At 60.3% G+C, this 22,643-nt stretch overlaps 2 protein-coding genes across 2 annotated transcripts; one reads left to right on the plus strand and one right to left on the minus strand.

Annotated features, from left to right (window-relative positions):
* Nucleotides 1-5,329: 5,329 nt before the first annotated feature.
* Nucleotides 5,330-10,718, minus strand: DES (desmin). Its single transcript, XM_014888081.2, has 9 exons — nucleotides 10,085-10,718; nucleotides 8,565-8,625; nucleotides 8,275-8,370; nucleotides 8,025-8,186; nucleotides 7,816-7,941; nucleotides 6,936-7,156; nucleotides 6,753-6,802; nucleotides 6,400-6,482; nucleotides 5,330-6,278 (listed from the first exon to the last, which is right to left on the minus strand). The coding sequence occupies exons 1-9, from the start codon at nucleotides 10,633-10,635 to the stop codon at nucleotides 6,237-6,239; spliced, it is 1,392 nt and encodes a 463-aa protein (XP_014743567.1). The 5' UTR covers nucleotides 10,636-10,718; the 3' UTR covers nucleotides 5,330-6,236.
* Nucleotides 10,719-17,037: 6,319 nt separating this feature from the next.
* DNPEP (aspartyl aminopeptidase) lies at nucleotides 17,038-22,165 on the plus strand. Its single transcript, XM_014888100.2, has 15 exons — nucleotides 17,038-17,076; nucleotides 17,207-17,294; nucleotides 17,371-17,459; nucleotides 17,541-17,654; nucleotides 17,982-18,107; nucleotides 18,220-18,350; nucleotides 18,703-18,787; nucleotides 19,211-19,318; nucleotides 19,550-19,627; nucleotides 19,954-20,037; nucleotides 20,304-20,464; nucleotides 20,613-20,652; nucleotides 21,024-21,125; nucleotides 21,488-21,655; nucleotides 22,052-22,165. The coding sequence occupies exons 1-15, from the start codon at nucleotides 17,071-17,073 to the stop codon at nucleotides 22,100-22,102; spliced, it is 1,431 nt and encodes a 476-aa protein (XP_014743586.2). The 5' UTR covers nucleotides 17,038-17,070; the 3' UTR covers nucleotides 22,103-22,165.
* Nucleotides 22,166-22,643: the final 478 nt, after the last annotated feature.

Consider the following 22,643-nt stretch of genomic DNA (forward strand, 5'->3'; position numbering starts at 1 on the left):
TCCCCACTCCCCACAGTGAGCACTGACGCACTCAGGGAACCTGGGAGAAGAGCAGGAGAAAATCATTAGTGGGGTGGAGCGACAGATTCAGGGCAAGAGATTAGAGGAGCTAAATCGGGCTTGCATGAGCAAGGGGGACTGCTGAGCTGGTGCAGGAGGAGCTTCCCAGGCTGAGTACAGAGATGGGCAGCATGGACCCCCCCCCCCAGGCCACCAGCAGGGAGTTGAGCCACCTTGGAGAGAGCCAGTGCTGTCCCCGGGACATCTTCAGCCTGGCAGTGCACCAGGGAGAAGACAGGCTCTGTGCCCACCAGAGACCACTACCCATAAGAGGCAGATGGAGCAAGGACACCACAACACCTCCAGACACAGAGGATCGGGACCCCAAGTGCAGAGAAAGAGCTGATCTTGCCAAGGGAGCAAGGACATTTCATTACCTCCAGACACAGGGGCCTGGGGTCCCAAGTCCAGAGAAAGACTTTATCGTGCCTGGGGACCCTGCACACATCCCTCTTGCCCTATAAGTGACTGATGACCTAGCTCACAGAGTGCCCCAGGGAACAAAGATGGGGTGTCCCTTCCCAGTACACGGATGGCAGAGCTATGAGTGAAACTTCCGTGATCCCTGGAGATCTGTCCAGTGGCAGGATGTGGTACCCTCTTGGCACTGCCACAGCACACCACAAGGACAGTTCTGTGCTGCCACAGTGACAAAGCCACAGCAGTGGCTGCCCTGCTCCTCAGTGCCTCAGAGCCTGCACAGCTCCAGAGGTGTCTCTGGCCCAGGGATGCCTTTATGGATGGCTGTTTGCTCAATGGTGGTGCATCCATGGCTAAGAGCCTGCTGGGAGGAGTGCCCAAGGCAGGGTGACATTCACACTGCAGGTTAGGCAATCCTGGCTGCTCCGTCCCTCCCTCAGCTGCCCCAGAAAGGCGGTGGTGAGGGCTGGCGGCTGGGAATTGGGAGCAGGGAAGAGTGCGTCAGCACAACGGGAACGGGCACCTGGGGAAATCAGACTGTGCTGTGCTGCTGGGCAGCAGCAGTGGGGCCCAGACTGGTGCGGCCATGGAGAGGTGCAGCTGCACACCAGAGCATGAAAACAGGGTGATCCCCTGCTGTCCACCCAGGACAGGCTGCCTCTCCCTCGGGGCAGTGCATGTCTCCCATTCTGCACACACTTCACCCCACATCCAACTGCCCCATGGTCCCCAAAAGTGTGATGCACAATGACTCCACACATACTGCAGGGCAGAACTCCGGCTGCATACTTCTCTCCTCCTCCTGCTACCCCACCAGGCTCCTGACCTGCACATAAACCTTCCTCCATCCTCCAAACACCACTTCTTCAGACTCCAAGCTCAGTGCTCCCCTTCAGCATTGTGAAGGCTCCTTTTGACCTGCCACAGTCATCCAGCCCCTGCTCAAGGTGCAGCATCTCTAGGGTGCCTCCTGTGCTGCAGAGTCCCAGGTGCAGCTCCTTCCCTGGAGCCTCAGGGCTCAGTGTTGCTTCCCTCACTCCCTGTCCTCACTGTCCCCATGCAGACAGCACACCTCAGAGCAGTGCCACCCGCCTCCATGCTCCCCAACACTCAGGCCTTCAATGTCCTAGGGAGGCTGCATTCATCCTTCATTAGGAAGAATTTGTTCACCAAAAGGGTTGTCAAGTACTGGAACAGAATGACCAGGGAAATGGTGGAGTCACCATCCTTGGAGGCATTCAGAAAACATGTAAATGCAGCACACAGTAGGGACATGGTTTAACAGCAGACTCGGCAGTGCTGGGTTAAGGGTTGGATTGATGATCTTAGGGGCCTTTTCCAACATAAGTAATTATATGATTCATGATTCCATAATGATGGGGCAGAGGGGGCTGAGCTCCAAACCTGCAGGATGAAGCCCACTCATGCAAGGGCAGCAGTCCCCATGCACTCCCTCTCTGACTGCTACACCCAGGGATGAGCAGAGGGGCTGCCATAGGGATGAGCAAATGCCTGTTAATTCGCAATGGCTAATTAAGCACCAGGTCTCGCCCACCGCAGGGCACAGGCTCCACCTACTTGCCAGCCCCACCTCTGACATGTTAGGCTCCTCCTCCTAGCCCCATAGGCGTTCCAGTTCACCCAGTGCATTTCCAAGGCGTGGTAAAGCTATTATGGTGATTCTACGGGAGCTGTGCCTGTGGGCAGCTGGTGGGAAGTACTGAGGACCATGTTGGTGGCTGTGGTGGATGGTGCCACCAGTACCATGTGCCCAATCCCCATCTCTTTTTCTCTCTCTCTCTCTCTCTCTCTCTCCTCCTGCCCCGAGCAGGCTTGGCATCACATGCTCTGTGCCCAGTCCTGGCACCCAGCCTGGCCTGGCAGCGGGTACTGCAGCCACATGCTCGCTCCAGGCTGGAGAGCCGCCCCAGTGCTGCCGGCACCGGGCACCTCAGCCTGCAGCAGGGTGGGCACAGCAAAGCTCAGCAGCCCTGTCAGGCCCCAGGGCACGCACTGCAGCAGGAGCCTGCAAAGCACTGCTGCCAGCCTCGGCAAATCCGTGCCAAGGTCTGTGCCAGCACGGCCATGCTGGTGGCCACGTCACCCTTACCTTCCATGTCAATGATGGCCAACACAGCACTGGTCATGGCCTCTCCCTGCTCATTCTCAGCGACGCATGTGTACACACCGGCATCCTCCTTCTTGCTGTCCCGGATCCAGAGGGTGCCATACTCGTCCCCACCCTGGGTCAGCTGCTCCTCGTTTCGGTACCAGCGGAGGCTGGGCCGGGGGTTGCCCACCACCACCACCCGCAGCCGGATGTCACAGCCGGTGCCGATTGCTGCATTCTTCAGTTTCCTCACAAAACACGGTGCTGCCTGACGAGCTGAGCCCTCCTGGGCCGGCCCCGGTTCTGCTGTGACCTTGGCGCGCTTGGGGGGGATGCCAGGGCTCGGCGGGGCTGCCCGAGGCTCCCCACCAGCCCTACTCGTGCTGCTGCATCCCTGTGCTCGGTGCATAGTCTCTCCAGGTCCCCCACCGCCACCCGAGACCCCTGTCACCCCAAACCAGCACGTTGTGCCCTTCTTCTTCCCCTGCCTGCAGTCTGGGGGTGATGGGTGCCTGACTGGGGCGCTGGGGCAGTGGCGACCCCCCGGTCCAAATGCCGTCCGGTTCGGTGCTTCCCCCCACAGGCTGCAGCCCCAAAGGTCGCAGCACTGTGGGCAAGCAAGGGACTATATTTAGGCTGAGACTCGGGTTCCTGCTCGCCCAGCCGCCACTCACCAAGCGCCCGGTGCAGTGCGGCACTCACACCCCGTGCTCTGCTGCACCCCCAAGCCCGCCCAGCGCCTCGGCACCTGCTCCTCGCCGGCCTGGGTGCGAGTCCCGCGGGTGCTGCCCGCTCGCTGAGCCGTCCCCGCGCTGGGGCCGTGGCGTCCCCCCCCTCACCCGTCCCGTCCCGCGCAGCCCCCGGCGAGCTGCGCTCCCTCTGCCCCCTCTCCTGAAGTGGCAGCTGCCTCTGATATGTCACATTCCTTGGCTGGGCTCCCCCTCTTTGCGCCTGCTGCCCCGTCCCTGCAGCCCAGCTCCACTTGCAAAGATAGAAAAGGGCCAGCACCTTTCCATATTAGCTGAGAGGCTCGGGGGGGACCCAGCTTTCCTCCCCCGCTTCCCCTTCTCCGGCAGTGTCATTGGATCAGGTCAGCAAGAGACCCTGACGGCATGTGGAGGGAAAGGACACCGTCATGCTTCCTGCAGCTCTGGAGCCCGGGCAAGAGCCAGCTTTTCAGGGCTCCTTAGCTCCATTCCCAGCAAACAGCAGAGATGGGAATCCCAGCATCCCTAATCACCGCAAATCTTCCCTCCCTGGAAGGCTGCAAACACATCAAGACTCTATTTCTCTCAGTGGGCCCCTGCCTCAGCCCTGGGCAGTGTGGCTCCCGGCCAGCCTTGCTGGAGCTGTTTGGCTTTGGGGCACCCTGTGGGAGTTACCATACACCGGGCTCCAGGCAGTGAGCAGCCAGGGATGGTCTGTGCCAGATGCTGCCTGGCCATCCCTGGGTAAGGCAGGGCTTCCCCATCTCCTGGAGCCATGGCAGCTCCTCGGCGCCTGGCCCCAGCCACCCTCGCCAGGGGCTGTAAATCTGTGTGAGCAGGATGCCAGGGACACGACACGGTGCTTCCCAGCTGCAGGCCAGCCTCTATGGCTTTGGCACAGCCCATTGCCACCAGCCTAAGGGTGCCAGCATCAGTGGAGCATCACTAGCAAGGAGAAAATCCCAGGATTTCCCAGCTTGGATGGCTGGGGCACAATGGAGTGGGATGCCTTGCTCGACCCAAGCTGTGGCTGAGCCAGCCCCAAAAGAGGCCTGGGGGCCTCTTCCCTGCCCTGCAGGCGAAGGATTGCTTTGTACTCAACATGCTTCCAGGGGCTGAACTCTGGCACAGACAGCCTGGGCCGGCAGGGAGGGAGGTGTCATCCCAATCCAGTGCAACCTGGGGACTGTCCTCGATGTCACAGGGCCACCTGCTGGAGATATCCCTTGAGATCCAACACCTCCCAGTGGGGGTTTGCCACGCTGTCCTCTCCATCAGGGACACCCCCAGCCCATTTCCACTGCTGGCAGTAGAACTTGCCTTTCCCTAAAACATCATCCCCTGACAACCCAACTCTGGGTTCCACTGCAGCATCCCTCGTTGCTGGGATGAAGGCGCTGAAGCCAAGATGCCCACAACGTGACCACAGGGAGAGGGGCATGTATGTTGGGAGGAAGAGAGAATATGTTGTCGGCAGGTTGAGGCCAGAGGTCGAGCCTGGGATGCAAGCATAGTGTGGTGGGTCTGATGCTCACAGGGTACAGGGGAGGAGGTCGCTTAGGGATGAGGATGACTTTGCAGGTTGGTGACACTTGGAGGGGCTTGGAAAAGTCCTAGGATTTGGGTAGGTCCCAAGTGGGGGTAAAAAGGAGGTGGCTGTGGAGCTGAGAGCCACCGGGACATGGTATGTGACCCTGGGTGAGTGTGGGAGGTACAGGACCATCACCCAGAGCCTCTTCGAACCTGCTCAGTGTTGCATCTCCCTCAGGGCTTAGCTGTTACTGTTCCCTGTCCCAGCAGGACTTTCCCACCCAGTGAAACTGGGAAACCCACCGCCTCAGGCAGCAAAACTCTCAAGAACCTTCAGTGTGAAAGACACGCACCTTTTGGGGAGCCCAGCAGCCTAGGGAGGAGACAGCCCAAAGAGTTGCCGGCTCATCCATCCACCTGGCCCTTGTGATACCTCCCCGAGGTGCGGCCTTCCCACCACCCCATCCCCTCTCTGCCCCAGAGATGCACTGAGACGACAGGGTGATGCTCCGCTGTTTATTTCAGCCGCCTGAAGAGTCTCATACACGTGGTGGGGTGGGGGTGCATTGGGGCGAGGGTTGGGGATGCCTGCCCTGACCCCCCGGGCCTCTCTCCGGCTCCTCTCATTCTCTCCCCCCTCTCTCCCATTCACTCACTCCTCCTCTCTCCTGTGTCCACCTACGGGTACCCTCTCGGCTGATGAGCCTGGCCCCATGCAGCCTCCTGCTGCTGGGGGTCCCCGCCACGGGGAGGGGCGGGCACTGCCCTCCTCTGCCCCACGGGGCTGCCTCTGGGGCTGGGGGGAGCCAAGGGCCCGAGACCCCCTGGGCTGGGGGGGACACGCAGGCTGGGGGCCCCCTCGCTCTGAGCTGGGCAGAGAATAGGAGGCTCAGCCCAGACCACGCCTAGCTTCTCCCCGTCCCTAGCATCGCCGCCATGCCCCTGGAGAAGTGCCAGCTCCAGGGGGGCCAGCGGTGCTGGGGGAGGGCAATGGGTCCCCACTCGCGTGGTATGAACCCCAAGCCTGTGCCCAGCGTGGGAAGGGGCCTGTGGGGGGATCCAGAACCCGCTGCTGGGACCGTCCGGCTCTCCATGGAGCTGGCCCAGGCCACCACCTGCTCCCCCCAGCCCTTCCCACCTGTCCCCGTCCCTCCCTCCTGCCGCCCCCCGGCCCTGGCCTGATCCTGACGCTGGCGTTGCCGCTGCGAAGCTGCAAAAGCAGAGCGAGCCTTTTGAAGCCGGAGGAGAGAGCCTAGGGGGTGTGGGGGGCCAGAGGCAGCTGCATGGGGGAGACTCCTCAGGCAGTGCGGGGGGAGCGCCGAGAGGCGAGGTGGAGGGCAGGAGGGGGGCATGGTAGAGGGACGGAGACAGGGACAGAAGGTGCCAGTGGGCTGCTGGAGCAGCCTCCTCTACAGCACTTCATGCTGCTGCTGAGTTGCCTCACTCACCACCTGCGGGAGAGAGGAACAGTGAGACACCGTGCTGTGCCATACCAGAGCCCCGAGTGCGGGAACAGGTGCCATCCTCTGTCCCCTGCCTCCCAACCACCCTCCGGTGCCAGCCTGCACTCACCTCCCCATCACGGGTTTCGATGGTTTTGATCATCACGGTCTTTTTGGTGTGCACCTCGGAGCCCCGCTGCTCGGGGCTGGTCTCTGCAAGGGGAGGACACGGGATGGGATCACAAGGACATGTGGTATGGGGACACAGCTGTGGGGCTGGGGTCACTGAGGAGCTTCAGCAGCCTTGGTTCAACCTCCTCTCAGCTCACGGCAACACCCAAACAAGTGCCCCCATACCAAGGCTCTTTGTGGCACCCGTGTGTCCCCAACCTGCCAGTCTGGCTACAACCCCCCAGGAGGGACATTTCCCCAAAAGTGGGGAACCCAGGGGACTCGTCCCCCTCCTCATGGACTGAGGCTTACCCCGGAAATTGAGTGCAGAGGCGAAGGTCTGGTGCATGGGGATGCTGATCCTGTGGGAACACAGAGGGGAAAGCTTAGTGCCAGCCAGCCCTTAGCCCTCAGGTGTGTCCTCACAAAGTTGGATCCCCAAAAACCCACTGGCCCGGCTGGTCCCCCCAGCTTGTCCTGCTCCCTTCCACTCACCGGTTCTCCTCGCCCTCCAGCAGCTTGCGGTATGTGGCGATCTCCACATCCAGGGCCATCTTGACGTTGAGTAGGTCCTGGTACTCACGCAGGTGCCGGGCCATCTCATCCTTCAGGTGCCGGATCTCCTCCTCCAGGCGGGCAATGGTGTCTTGGTACCCACCAGCCTCCCCTGCAAAGCGCTCCTCCATCTCCCGCATCTGGCGCATCAGCGAGTCATTCTGGAGAGACAGGGGTGCTCAGTGAGGGGGGGAACCCAGAGAAGCCAGGGGTCACCTAGGGCAGGAACTGGGGATGCCAGTGCATCCTGGGAAGAGCCATGGTCAGCCCTGGGCTGGATTCAGCTGATTTGGGAGCATGATGAGCGACTGTAACACTCCACTTGCCCAGCGCTAGGCAGCGGGGTCTCAAGGGGGCAAGCTGGGCATGTATTGGGCAACCCCAGCACCCTGGTGCCTAAGTCCCACAGCAAAGCCATCCTACCCTAGCAAGAGGGCACAGAGAGCTGCAGAAGCACTGGATAACTGCCTGGTGGCTGCTGGTCGACTCCTGTGACTATGACTGTGCCAGGATGGAACTGTTGTGCCCTGTTTGTTCGCAACCACCTTGCCAGCATGCAACCAGACACCCTGAGCCCTGTGCCCGCCTGCCTGGAGCCTCCTAGGCTGGGTCACATTTTATAATCTGCACTTTGATTCCAGGACTCTGCCAAAACACTTTTCAGGAGTCCAGGCCACTGCTGAGTGAGGTGCAGCCCACACGTGGGGTACAAGGCCCCCTGCAGCAGCAACTCAGAGAGCTGAGAAGAGTCCCCCACCCCAGAGATGTCCCAGAGGTTCCTGAGAAGCCTTGGATCTTCCCAATGCTGCCTTTAGCTCACCGTGCCCTTGAGAGCATCAATCTCACAGGTGTAGGACTGGATCTGGTGCCGGTACTCCAGCATCTCCTGTTTGGCCTGCCTTAGCGCATCGTTGTTCTTGTTGGCTGCCTGTGTCAGGTCAGACACCTGGGGAGAGACCATGGTCAGTGGGCATGGCCACCGAGATGGAACCCTGCCAGGGCCAGTCCAGAGCCCGCTGCCTCCTGCACCTTGGACTTGTACCACTCTTCAGCCTCGGCGATGTTCTTGGCAGCAATGCTCTCGTACTGAGCACGGATGTCCCGCAGCGCAGCTGTCAGATCAGGCTTGGAGATGTCCATCTCCACCTGGATGTGTTGCTCCTGCAGCTGTGCCTGCAGCTCACGGATTTCCTGCGTGTACAAGGTGAGATCTCAGGGCACCCACTCCATTTTCCCTACCTCAGAGTGCCATTGGAAAAGGGTGCCAGTTCTGACCTACCTCTTCATGCACCTTCTTGAGGAAGGCGATCTCCTCCTGCAAGGACTCGATACGTCTTTCCAGGTCAATGCGTGCTAGTGTGGCTGCATCCACATCCTGGGAGGGACACAGAGGGACAGAATGAGGGATAGTGAGGGGTTGCAGGGAGAGCACGAGGGCTAGAAGGTGTAAAGTGTAAAGGTGTAAAGTGTCCAAGACCATGTCCTGGCACTGGGGCCAGACTGCTGGGGGAACATGGGGGTGGGAAGGAGGGTAGGGTTCCCATGTTACACTAAAGGGCAGGTACTCACAGCTCTGAATGCAGCGAGGTTGTTCTCAGCCTCCTCCTTCAGCTGGATCTCCTCTTGCAGCCTGTAGGCAGACAAAAGAGGCTAGGGGATCTGGAGGAAGCTCCGTCCCTCCGTGGTGACACCCCCCGAGCTGTCCTTAAGCCCAGCATGGCCCGGTAGGAAGAAAACAGATTGTCCTGTGTTCCCGGCAGGCAGCAGAGGACTGGCAGGGGGCCAGGGGCTCTTCCTCCCATTCCCTATTATAGTCAACGCCGGAGAGATCACAAAGACATGAGGTCAGCTCAGTGCCACGCACACTGCCCCAGTCCTTATAGGGCAGAGTGACCAGCAGCTGGGGGGACAGGGTGCAGGATCTGACACACGGGGTCCAAGAGGTAGCCACCAGCTGAGCTATCCCAGGGAGAGCAGGAACACAGATAGATTTCAGCAATGCTGTGGGTGGGATGGGATGTGAAATGGGGACTGCTGTGAAAGAGGCTCAGGTTAGGGCTGAAGATCCAAACTTGTGTCAAGGAAGGGGACAGTACCACAGGATGGATGTCAGTGCAAAGGCAGTGGGGAGGAGATGGAGGCGCCCAGGTGGTGCTGGCACATGGGTCAGCAGAAACCCAACACCCGTTTGTTCTGGGCCTTGCTCCTCCCCTGTCGCTGAGAGTTCCTTCATGTCACCACCCCCAGCTCCCTAGCATCAGGGAGGACCCCAGCACTGGCCGTCTGTGGTGGTGGCTGGGGTTACAGAAGGAGGCAGCAGGCTGTGCCACCCCAAGGGAATGATGTCCCCAGGGCGCATGGTCCAGGAGGGAAGGCGCAGACCATCATCAGAACATACAGCTCCCCTTGAATATCTGCCCCTACTTCCAGGTTCCCCACGCTCTTCAGCCCCTGAGGGTTCCCTCAGCCTGGCCACCCTTGTGGATAATCCTCATTCTCTTTCCCAGCACCAGCCAGGTCCGCAGCATCTCTGGGGTGTCCCATTGCTCACAGGGCACCATGGACACTCACAGCAGGCCTGGAGCATCTCTGGCCTGTGGAAGAGCAGCTGCTTCCTCCCCTCCCTCCTTCATGTCTGGAGCTGACGGAGCACTCTCCCTTGGTTATCTGTCCCCTCGCTTCTGCCTGCCTGCATCTGTCTGTCCATCTATCCCACAGAGTTCAGCTCACCCATGAGTCCAGTAGCCCTCCCCAGTGTGAGCAGAGATGGGGACCCCGGGGTGAGGTGCACTCTGATCTCCCAGCTTTGGGTGGGAGTTACAGCCCGGCCTCAGCCTCACTGCAAGGTGGGGCATAGGGGACACCCCTGCTGTGGAAGCCACTCTACCCTCTGTGTGCTGCCTGGGCAACCAGAAAGTGGTCAAGGGGGACGGAGTATTGGGGTCATGATGGGCTCTGAGCACAAGGCACAAGGATAGCAGTAAGCACCTGAGAAGCTGTCAGGGCGAGCTCTGCCCCCCACCCACCCCTAGCGATGAAGATACACGGATGGATGCCCACAGGGACTCTCCAGGGGGCCCCATACTCACTTCTGCTTGAGCTTCTGCAGGTCATCGAGCAGGTTGTCACGCTCAACCTCCACACGAGCCCGTTGGTTGGTGAGGAGGTCCACCTGGCGCCGGAGCTCCCGCAGCTCCTCCTCGTACATCTCAGCCACGCGGGTGGGCTCCTTGCCCCGCAGGCGGTTTACCTCGGCCACCATGAGGGCATTCTGCTGCTCCAAGAAGCGCACCTTTTCGATGTAGTTGGCGAAACGGTCATTGAGTTCCTGCAGCTCCACCTTCTCGTTGGTGCGGGTCTGGAGGAACTCCTGGTTCATGGCATCAGCCAGGCTGAAGTCCAGCAGCTCGCCGGCACCCTGGTAGGCACTTTGGTAGGAGCGCAGGGGCGTCACGCGTGTGGTGCGGAAGGTGGACAGGCTGGGGACAGCCGAGGTGCGGGACACCTGGTAGACGCGGGAGGTGACGGAGCTGCCGCTGCTGCCCTTGCCCCCGAAGGAGGCACGAGAGAAGACCGGGGAGCCGCCAAAGGTCCGGCGGTAGGAAGAGACCCGCTGGCTGGAGGAGTAGGACTGGCTCATGGTGGCGGCGTGGGGAGGCGAGGCCGGAGCAGGGAGCAGGCAGAGGGCTGGCGAGCGGCCGGCACAGCTCGGAGAGGCGTCGGGAAGGGACCGCGCGCCGCTATTTGTATCCTGCTGACATCACCCGCCCCTCCTGCTGCCGGGCAGCCGGGGGATGCTGCCGCGGGGGGGATGGCCGGCAGCCCCCGCCCACTGACCCTCACCTGCCCACACCCCCCGGCACACAAGGACCTCTGGAACCCCCAGAATTCCCTGGTGAGGCCTTGACACCCGCCCCCACTCCTCTGCCTCGTCTCTGGGGGTGCGAGGGGAGGAAGTGGGGCAGACTGGTGGTGAACCCCCTATCAGGATGTAGTGCCAGCCACAGGGAGCCCGGACAGACAGACAGACAGCCTAGGCTGACTCCATGAAGGGAAAGAAGGGAACTTTCACAACCGTGGTCCCCAAATTGGTCTTGAGCAAGAGCACCAGGCTCAGATCTCCATGTGGGGCCAGATCCCAGCCCCCCTCATCCAGAAAGTGAGCAAGGAAGGGCCCTGGAGAGGGGATATGGGCGGACCCCTGCCCTGAGAATGCTTGTACTGACCCACCACCCAAAATCTCTTTCTGACATGGAGGACTGAGCATTGGCCAGGGTGTGGGTGCTTTGGGAGTGTTGCTGAGTGACCCCGAGCAGGTGCTGGGTCCGAGCCCCAGTGACGGTGACGTCAGCCCCTGTCCTCTCTCCGGCACATTCCCAAAGCAGCAGGCACTCAACCAAAATAGCCTTCCCAGCTCATACTCGTGGGGTGTGGGACATACATAAGTGGTATTTATAGTGGGGGAGGCACTCTGTTAACCCTTCTTGCTCCAGGCGTGTGGAGAGCACAGCTGGATGGCAACCCTGCCCAGAGCAGCCCTAGCCCCTCTCTGATCCCCGTTACCCTAAGAGCAGAACGTGGTCCCCAGGTTATCCTGAGACACAGCAGGCTCTGCCCTGTCTCCTCAGTCTCCCCCTTGGCCAGGAAGTACACTGAGGATCAGAAAGCCCAGCCCTGCTCCCCAAAACCTCCCAGAATGGGGAATTTCTAAGTCTGTCTGAAAACCCCCATTACAGCTTCCTGGACAAGCAGTGGGTCAGGTCAGGGACCCTCAGGGCCTTGCACAAACCCATGACAGCTGAAAAGGACATCCTAAGGGAGGACACCTGTGCTGAGGGAACCCCTCATGAGGGTTCCCCTTGCCTGTGCAGCACCCCCTGCTCCCCAAACTCCCCAGCACACCTGGTGACCCCAGCTCTGTCCAAGCTGGGCTGTTTTGGCTGACGTCAGCTGGCTCAGCCCCAGTCCCTTTGTCCGTGAAGGGCCTGGTGAAGGGGACTGCTGTGCCACTGGGCACAGGGTGACTCAGCAGCAGGACATCACTGAACCCTGCCTGGCCCTGCACCTCCCAGCCTTCTGTCCTGGCTGGAACACAGAAGGCAAGCAATGCCATGGCTCACCCATGGCAACATCAGCATCAGGCAAAGGTTCGGGCTTGTTCATGGAAGCATACTCAACTGCCCTGGCTCTGGGAGGAGCTCTTCTCTTCTGCCTCCCTTCTCCGTGTCACTTGGGGAGCCAGCTAAAGTCTCGGTCCCACAGACATGCAGGTGGGCAGATACTCAATGCCCTGCATCCCTTCTGCTCCTCCAAGCCCCCATTCCTGGAGTCTCTCCCAGCCACCAAGTTGCAGAGTGATGTAGTGTCTTCCCAGAGAATACAAGCTGCCTGGAGGAGCCTGCCTTTAAAAGGGAAGGTATTTCCAGATGAGGTTGTTTCATCCCAGCACAGGGAGAGAATGGAAGAAAGGGGGGGCTTGTGGGGGGAGAGTAGATGGAAAAACAGACAGCATCCTTTCTCCTTCTGGCCCCATTCCGAGTATGCCCTGTGCATCTCAGAGCCCCGCACGTGTGCCCTGCTTGTGCCGCAAGTGCCAGCCAAGCCGGCCCTTAGCTGGTGTGCAGAGGGGCAGGTGGGTGGCCCATGAGGGGCACTCAGGGCATCTGGGACAGGACACCACTAGGAACAGAGTTCAGCCATGTTCAGCTGTGTCCAGAAGTGCCTGGTTGATGCAAATCCCACCTCAGGCCTGGGTCGCCCTTGTTCCCATCCTCATCCCACAGAGCGGGGGGGTGCGGGGTTGGGGTGCACCAGGGAGGGGAAATGCGCTCTTGGGCACTGCTTTCTGAAGGGGAAGCAGCTCAGAGGGGTTAATCAGGAGCATCCTCTTGACCCTGCTCTAGGGCAGACTGTTTTAAGTGGTCTTTCCTTAGCTGTGGTGACAGCCTTCCGGTAAGGTTCTGGGCAAGCGGGGGCCCCACGTCTTGCAGAGGGTGGACAAGCCTCTTAGGAAATCCCTGTCTGCTTAGAGGACCCAGCATGACAGGAAGGGGGGATGAAGTGCAGGACTCAGAGACCCTGCCTGAATCCCATCCCAGGGATAAGATGCCAAACACTCTGTGCCAACTAAAGACCCAGAGGCTGCAGAAAGTGAAAAGTTCAGGGCTGCCTCCTGTTCTGTCCAGCCCCGTGCAGCTTCCCCACAGCTCCATCCCAGGCCGGGCTGACCCAGACCGGCAGAGCCTGGGAAGTGGCTCCTGAACCCCCGCACTGGCCTGGTCCCAGTTTCCATTAAATCTTGGATGAGACTTTTGCCTTCTGGGAAGGCGTTTGGAGCTGGAATGTCAAACAACTCCCTCTGGTTATGACATCCCTGTGAGCAAAGCCAGCTGCATCCTGCAGCTGCCCCTCCTTCCTGGCCCTCCCTCCCTGCTGTTCCCCCAGGATTTAAACCCAGCACAGCATCCTTGGGCTGTAAGCATCTTGGGGCTTGAAGCTAGGCAGGATGTGGGGACAGGTTCCTTGTCCCTATACCCTGCCACCAGGACTCAGTGCCCCCTTATGCCTGGCCTTAGCTCAAGGGTGAGTTGAGGAATGGGAATGAAGCAGCGGGGGTGTCCATCCCCCTCCCTCCTGACCCTGGCTGTCTTCCTTCATCCCACTCCTTTTACAGCCATGAGCCTCCCAGACGCCTTTACCCTAAGAGGGAAGAACTGTGTGGTCCATTCCCCAGTGCTGACGGATCCAGGGCGCGTGCTATTGTCTAAATAGGAGGTGGCTCTCCCTCCCTGCCTGGACCAAGGCCTAGCCTAGCCTGATGGTGTCCCAGGAGCTGGTGGGTAAAGTCTCTAGTCCCCCCCATGCCCGCTGTTCATCCCAGCTGCCCCCATGCCTTTGCCCACTCCAGAGCTCAGGACCAGAGGGTGCACAGACTGCCTGTTTGCTGCTGGTCCCCACCCCCATATCCCCAGGTGAAGGGGATGCTGAGGACATTGTCCTGTCTGTGAGTGGCACAGAATGCTGGGGGTGCCTGGATGCCCCCATGGCAAGCATGGATTCCAGGGGTGTCCAGATGCAGCCTGTATAGATGTTGGGAGGTGTTTGCTTACTTGTCTCCATCTTTGTATGTCCTCCAGACGAGTGGTTGCCTCCATGTTTCATGAGCATGCTGGGGGTGAGCTCTTGCCCTGAGTCATGTAGATGATGGTGGAGAGCAACTACTTCCATGTCTATGCAGATGCTTGAAGCACACACCTACCCCATCACTCACAGCTGGCCCTGTGGTCCATGGGGATATTGGGGATGTTCCCCCATCCCTGCTGCCTAGGGGCAGGCTAAAGGGTGTCCACCTGCCCTCATGGTCCATGGAGACATTCAGCTGCCCCACTGGTGTGGACATACTAAAGATGCCCAGCTGCCCTTGTTATCTGTGTGGACATGGGGATGATGGAGTGGCTGAGGTTCCCTAAGGATGCTGCAGGCCTCGATAGCATCACCCATGCCAGTGAGATGAGGTAGCATTACCCGCTGCATCGCTGATGGCTCACGTAAGGCATGGTGGCCATTCACCCAGCCTCCAGCAATTCCTGGGCAGTGATTTCACTTTCCCATGCTCAGACACGTGGGCCGGGATGCGGGGGACCGCCTCGATGGATGCCATCCCTTTGCTCATCCTGGCAGGGCCAGCAAGGGGGGGGTTCAGGCAGCCTGGCAGGCAATGGGAGAAGGGGGTGGCACTTCCTGAATCTCTGCTGTTTACAGTCTTTGTCCTGGGCCATCTTTCCATTAACCCCTTCCAGCAGGGAGGGCTGAGCACTGCCTGCCCATCCCCAGAGCCTACTGCCAGCAGGGAATGCTTCTTACAGCAAAGCTTGCCCAGAACCCCACCGAGGCTGCCAGGGGACATAGGAAGGACCACAGTGCCCTGTCGTTACTGGTCCTGTCCCTGTCACACGCATGAGCCCAGCAGTAGGGTGCATACATGCAGAGGAGGAGCTGATGCCGTTTTGGAAGGGCTGCCTGTGGCTCCCTGCTGCACTGGATGACCCAGGGGGCAGCGCAGGATGGGGACAGAAGCACTGTCTTCCCAGGAGCACAGTGATGGGGTAGGGGGCAACCATGGCAGGTGCTTTGCAGCCCTTGGCACCCAGCCAGGGGTGAGTCAGAGCCCACCCGGATATAGCCATCAGGAGCTTTTTCTGGAAGTTCTGCTGTGCCGGGAATAGCTGTGGCACGCCAAGGCACTGCCCTTTGCTCACAGCAGCAGGGCTAGACGAAAGCCACACCCGGCCCTGCCACTCACTCCTTCTCTGACACCCCAGATCCAGGCACAGATCCTGCTCCTGTACACATACCCCCCAGGAACTATCCACCCCGAGCACCCACTGGGTACCCATCTGCTCTGGGCATCCACCAGCTGGGGAGCCAGAGGCTCTAAATGTCCTCAGGTGTCCCTCAGGCACAGCCTGGGAACTGTTCAAGAGCACCTGACCCCGAGCTGGGCTCCGGCAGCAGAGAGGGGTGATGCTGGCAGGAGGAGTGTGGTGATGGCTGCCTGGCATACATGTCCCTTTGACATATGTATCCCAGCTTTGGGATGGAGTGCTGGGTGCTCCCAGCCTGGTCCCGGGTTGGGGTGGCTGGTCTGAGGGGGATGGCCCTGTGTTGTGCTGTGGTTGACATGGCGACCCCGCAGCTGTCTGTTTGCAGGGAGCCAGGCAGGGGGAGTGCTCGTTCCCATTTGGTGGTGGGGAGGGGCAGGTGCTGGGGTCCGGGAGCATAAATCCAGAGCTGTCAGGAGCTGTCAGCACGACAGGTCACAGGGTCAGGGGCAATAGGACCACCAGTTTCCAGTCCTCAGAACATGAACAGTGTCTCCAACTAACAGGGTGCCCACACGGGTGACTCAGGAGCTGGGAATCCAGCTGGCACCCAACACTTGGGCCCCATGCAGCACTCACAGGCTGCCACGTCCATCTCTCAGGGCCACACACTCATTGCTAGGAAGAAAGGATCCTGCTGGGAAATGATGCATGAGGACTGATTGAAACTCAAAACCCCATTGCTGCATCCAGCCCATGAAGAGAACCCAGCCAAGAGCAGGAGGCACCCTAATCCATGCAAGGTCAAGGGGTCCTATCCCTTGGGAGTGCCCTTGGGGCTGACAGACAGCTTGGGTGCTGCCCTGCCACTGTGCCAGCTCTCAGAACCCCGTGCATTGCTGTCATTCAGAGACATTTGTCTCCAAGATGGCACCAAGGGTTTCTGCCTTGTTTCCTGTGAGGGCCAGGCAGTGCCAAGGCAGGGGAGCAACAACGATGGGGGGCTGCAGCTTGGCTGTGACCCATTCCAAATATACCCAGCCTTGGGGAAGCGAGTGTGTTTTCCCGTGCACCTGCATCCCACTGCAGGCAGGCCAAGCCCCATTTTGGGGCACCCCCTTCTCCCTCCAGTTAGCCCTAGAACTGGGACACATCAGGGCAGGATGGGTGACCATTGCTGTGGAGCCTGTCCCTGCCCTTTGTTTCCCACCCTGGCCCCTCCTGGCTGCATCCCTCTTCCATCCACCCTTAATTCAGCTCTACCCTAGCCTTGTCAGGCACTGTGTTCTGGACCAGGGTGCAGGGTGAGAGAACAATGTGCATGGCGGGGGATACAGTGAGATGTGCAGGGTGTGGCTCCTGGGGTCGCAGGTCATGGGGCTCAGGGTGCACATTGTAGATTGCAGGGTGTGGATTGCAGAGTGCAGGGTGTGCATTGCAGAGTGTAGACTCGGGTGCAGACTGCAGGGTGCAGGGCGCAGGGTGTGGATTGCGGGGTGTGCATTGCGGAGTGTAGACTCGGGTGCAGACTGCAGGGTGCAGGGTGCAGGGTGTGGATTGCGGGGTGTGCATTGCGGAGTGTAGACTCGGGTGCAGACTGCAGGGTGCAGGGTGCAGGGTGTGGATTGCGGGGTGTGCATTGCGGAGTGTAGACTCGGGTGCAGGGTGCAGAGTTCGGAGTTCGAGGTGCAGGCTGCACATTCCTCCGCGCCGGCAGGGGGCGCCGGGCGGGCCAGCGCGGGGCGGTGGCGGCCATGCAGGTATCGGGCGGGCGGCGGGCGCGGGACGGGGTCGGGTTGGTGCCGCCGGGACGGGGGTCTCTGGTGCCGCCGGGATCCCGGCTCTGGGCAGGGTTTTGCCGGCGCTGTGCGGTGACGGCGGTGTCCGCAGGCGGCGGCGCAGGGCTCGAAGGCGGCGGCGCAGGCGGCGGCTCAGGAGCTGGTGAAGTTCGTGAACCGCAGTCCCTCGCCGTACCACGGTAAGCACCGCCCGCTCCCCTCTCCGGCCCTCTTCCCCTTCCACGCAGGCGGCCCTGACGGCTCTTCCCCCCACAGTGGTGGCCGAATGTCGCAGCCGGCTACTGCAGGCCGGCTTTCAGGAGCTGAAGGAGACGGAACACTGGGACGTGCGGCCGGCGCAGAAGGTGGGCCCGGCTGGGACGGGGCAGCGGGAGCCGGGGATGGACGGGGCGCCTCACCCCTGACGTATACCCTTCTGCTTCCAGTACTTCATCACCAGGAACTACTCTACCCTGATCGCCTTTGCCGTCGGCGGCCAGTTCCAGCCCGGGAATGGGTTCAGCCTGCTGGGGGCCCACACCGACAGCCCCTGCCTTAGGGTAAGTTGCCCGGCTGGATGCTAGTCCTTCTCTGGGGTCCTCCAGTTTCACGGCACAAGCAAAAGCTATCCTGACTACCCCTGTACCCTTCAGCATCATCGTTGGCTCCCTACACCTCCCAAAACTGTCACCCAGAGCAGCCCCTGCATTGCTCTGCCTGCCGCCTCAGTGTCCCCTGTCCTTCAAAGCCCCGCAAAGGGTGCTGTGAAGCACCCTGTGCTGGCAGCATCAGCGATTAGGCTCTGGGCATGTGCTGCCCAACTCCTACCAGCTGCCTGGTCCCCAGCGTTTCACGGTGCCAGCAGTGACACCTCTGCTGTTGCGTAGGTGAAGCGTCGCTCTAAGCGGGGACAGGTGGGCATAGTGCAAGTTGGCGTGGAGACCTATGGAGGGGGCATCTGGAACACCTGGTTTGACCGTGACCTCACCGTGGCCGGGAGGGTGATCATAAAGGTGCGTCTGATTTATGGCATGCACAGTTGGATAGCTGTGTGTCTCTGGCACTGGGTCGCTGACCCCCACACCTGGGACCTGCTGCAACCTCTTAGTCCTCCTTGTGTTTCAGGACCCAGCCACAGGGCGCCTGGAGCAGCGCCTGGTACGTGTGGAGCGGCCCATCCTCCGCATTCCTCACCTGGCCATCCATCTGCAGCGCAACATCAATGAGAGCTTTGGGCCCAACACCGAGCACCACCTGTAAGGCCTGGCTCGGCCCGACCCCTGGCCAGCCCTTGAGAGGGCTGGGACCCAGCTATAGCAAAGCCCCGCCTTAGCTCTCCCTTTGGCAGCCACTCATTGCAGTGGGAGATCTGCAGTGGCTTTTAGCACCATAGAGTCCTTCCAGGACATGCTTCCAAGCATAGCATAGGTTTTGGGAAAGGACACTGGGGTGTCCTGAGGTGGCACAACAGATTTGTGCTTAAAATGTACATTTTAAGGAGCAATGTACATAGGAGCAAGGCAAACACCCCAGGAAGGGTTGGCAGTGTGTGACCCAAGCAGGTGAGGTGAGCAAAGCTCTGGGAGCTAATGTTGCTGACCCCCACAGGGTTCCCATTCTGGCCACTGCAGTGCAGGAAGAGCTGGAAAAGGAGGTGCTTATGGAGTCCACACCTTGCAGTGCTGCGGCCCAGGTGAGCTGTGTGCCAAGGATCGGCAGGGACATTTGCAAGGACCTCATACTTGTCACCTTTGCTTTTGAGTCCTCAGGAACCTGCCACCAGGTTCCCCTTTTCCCTGTGGGGAAGCTGGTAACCTTCCACTCTGCCTCACAGCTGTATATATGGCACATCTGCTCAGCCATCTCTCTCTTCTCACCCTTGACTGCAGCTGGTGTTGAAGGGGTGCATCTCCCTGAGGAGGCAGGGCAGGGAGAGGCGCTAGCACAGGGGCATAGAGCTGTCCTGGGTGAGGTGGGGGCTTGAACATGGGGTATCTTAGTAGGAGAGAGGACTCTGCCAACATAAGAAGGGTCAGGGACAGCTTTGCAAAGGGAAACCAGGAGTTTATCCTGGCATCCACTGCCTGCCCTGCCCGCAGCTCTGCTTTCTTCCCAGGCAGAGCGGCACAGCCCTGTTCTGCTTTCACTGATCTGCCCCCAGCTGGGGGTGAAACCAGAGCAGATTGTGGAGCTGGAACTATGCCTGGCAGATACGCAGCCGGCGGTGAGTAAGGGCAGGAGCCTCCCTCTGTCTGTGCACAGCCTACGGGCTGGCACTACACAGGTGTTACCTGGCACATATCCTCTGCCTGGGGCATGCCAGGCCTAGGAGCTGAACAGAACAAGAGGAAGCTGCTCCTGAGGGGCAGAGATAAGGGTACTGGAATGAGGACCCAGTTGCAGGTACTTTTTGGTGACCCAGAGCCTGTGCCCTACTCCTCTTGGCTCTCTGCAGACGCTGGGTGGTGCCTTCGATGAGTTCATCTTCTCCCCACGTCTGGACAACCTGCACAGCTGCTACTGCGCCTTGCAGGTGAGAGGGGAAAGAACCTGGAGGCTGCAGCATGGGCCCCGTGCACCTCAGCTCAGCTTTGGGCTGGCCAAAGGCTCTGCAGAGTGTTCTCACGGAATGGGTCTAGATTGTTGGAGGACCTGGGGTTATATGCCTCCTTTCATGGGTGTATGGGGTTCCCAGCAGCTCCCATGGGTGACTCCTGCTGTCACTGGGCAATGCACATGCCCACAGCTCTCTTCCTCCATGCTTTGTGCTCTCCTGGGGGATTTCCTGATGGCTCAGTCCTGAGATTGCCAGGATGGAGTGGCACTCAGGCTGGTGTCTATTCCCCACTAACCCTGCAGGCCTTGATTGACTCCTGTGCATCACCCTCGTCCCTCTCCCAGGAGCCCAATGTGCGTCTCATCACACTCTATGACAACGAGGAGGTGAGCGAGGGGCACAGCCATGGGGTGGCTGGCACCGTAAGGGGCTCCATGTTCTCTGCTCTTCCCCAGCCATGCCTAGCAGGAGAGAGATCCCACACCCCAGTGGAGGAAGCAGGGATTTGCTTACACCCACATGGAGCATGGCCCAGGCATGGGTGGGAAGCACTGGTGTGGTAGGAAGCTGCTTTGCTGACTTTAGGGAGCCCCCTGTCACTCATGTGGCCCCTGTGGTGCTGTGGGGTAGTGCTGATGGTGATCCTTGGCAGGTAGGATCAGAGAGTGCACAGGGCGCAGAGTCCTTGCTAACAGAGCTGGTGCTGCGCCGGATCTCGGCATCGCCACACAACCTGACAGCCTTCGAAGAGGCAGTGGCCAAGTCCTACATGATCAGTGCTGATATGGCCCACGCTGTGCACCCCAATTATGTGTGAGTAGTCTGAGTCATGCCACAGGCGAGGGCAACATGCCCTGCCACCTGTGGGACGTATCCCCATCACTCCCCAGGTAGTACAGACAGAACAGTCCTTGTTGCAGCAGGGAGGGAAGGCTATAGTGTAAAACTCTTCCTTTTTCAGGGACAAGCATGAGGAGAATCATCGTCCAGCCTTCCACAAGGTGAGGGCAGCCCTCTACTTTGGTCTGGGATGGTTGCTGTCTGTCTGTCCTGCAGTGCTGTGGATTGCCCAGCTGCTCTCAGGGTACAACTCAGGAGCATTCAAATGGGAAACGTTTATCCCACAATGGGACTTGACTACATGTCTGATGTTAATCACTTGGGATCCCAGTCTTGTCCATAGAGCTCCTCCCTGCTCTGAACTGGGGCTGTCCCCACAGAAACACTGTCTCCATCCCCATGGGCTCATCCAGGAAAGGGCGAATGGACTGATATGTTGGGATGGTACAGCATTGCTTGGGCATGGGTGTTTCCGGGGCCACTGACTATTCCTGGGTCCCGTCATGGACCTGCAGTGCCTTCCTCTGTGCAGGGCCCTGTCATCAAAGTGAACAGCAACCAGCGCTACGCCTCCACAGCTGTCACTGAAGCTGTAATCCGGGACATTGCCACTCGCGTGGGTGTCCCTCTGCAGGTGAGCAGGGCAGGGCTGAGCTTCAGCTCCTTCAACATCGAGTTCGGGCTGCAGCCCTGCCCCTGGGTTCATCAGAGGGGGCCTGTGCCAAAGCTCCACCCCTGCTACCATGTCTGACCCCGCTGGGGTCTCTGTGCTGCCTGTTGCTCTGGGGCTCCAGCTCCAGGCCTGCCTCAGGGAACAGGCTGGTGGAACAGGATGGGACCCTGGCCTGAGTGTGTCCTATCTCTGGAACAGTTTTTGAATCCTGGTGTGGGTCGTTTCTGCTTCCCTGTCCCAGGTCTCCTCCCTTCAGGGCTGAGGGCCCTTGTGGGAGGCCGTGGGGCAGCACGTGGAGCTGCTGTGGTCTTGCCCCCTTGCAGGAGTTCATGGTGCGCAACGACACACCCTGCGGCACCACCATCGGCCCCATTCTGGCCTCCCGCCTGGGGCTGCGTGTGCTGGACATTGGCTGCCCTCAGCTGGCCATGCATTCCATACGGGAGATGTGCTGCACCTCGGGGGTGCTTCAGAGCATCAGCCTCTTCAAGGTGAGATCTGTCCCCCCCATCCTGTGCTAAAGCCTGCTCCTTGCTGCTCTACATCTCCCACATCCCAGTGTCCCTACCCAATCCCTGCTTTGGGGCTGAGCCCAGCCGTCCCACAGAACTCCTCAGCTCTCTAGAGCAGCTCAGGTACTGGCTGCTTCCGGAGGTGCCCCCTCTCATCCCAGCCTTCCCCAGTGACTGCCATCCCTAAGTAGTTCCTATGGCAACCGGTGCTAGCCTTGAGTCAGCGGTGGGTTACTATGGCGACGTAGTCCTGATCTCTGCAAGTAGCTGCCTACTATGACGCTGTGACAGGGAGCTGCTGCCTGCCCCCACCACCTGTCCCCCCACCCTGCACCGCCTTGCTAAGCCCACCCCGATTAGCCTCTCTTCTTCCAGGGCTTCTTCGAGCTCCTGCCGACGGTCAGCAGCAGCCTGGTGGTCGACTGAACATGGCGGGGAGGGAGTAGCAGTGGGTTTAGTCCTGGGGCCATTAAAGCATTTCTGTCTCAACCAGCGAGTGGTCCATGACTGTGGCTGGGGCTGACGTACGTGGCTCCCCCTGGGGACTCCCGTGGCTTTCGCTTGTGCTCTCCCCTGGAACCGTGAGCGAGACCTATTCACCCATAGACAATCCTTTGTCGAGGGGTGCTGGGGGTCTCAGCTAAGGGGCAGAGCAGGGCTTGGCTCATGCCCAGGGAGAGCTGGCGGGAGGATGTGCCCTGTCTCGTGCAGCGCTGGGGCCGCCCCTTTCCCCAGGAATGATTCTGCCGTGTGCGCAGGGATATGCCGGCACGAGACCTGAAGCTGCTCGCTGGGGCCGGGGGCTGCCCGCTCCCCGCGGCCGGTGCCCGGCCGGTGCTGCCGGGCGGGGTACGAGGGTGCGGCTCTACGCTCGCCGCTCATTGGGCGGCTCTCAGGGGCGTGTCCCACGTGGGAGCCAGTGTGGCCACAGGGCTGGGAAGGGCCGGGCGCTGATTGGCAGGGCCAC

This window comes from Sturnus vulgaris, chromosome 7 (genome assembly GCF_052056855.1).
Source record: "Sturnus vulgaris isolate bStuVul1 chromosome 7, bStuVul1.hap1, whole genome shotgun sequence".
NCBI classification, from domain to species: domain Eukaryota; kingdom Metazoa; phylum Chordata; class Aves; order Passeriformes; family Sturnidae; genus Sturnus; species Sturnus vulgaris.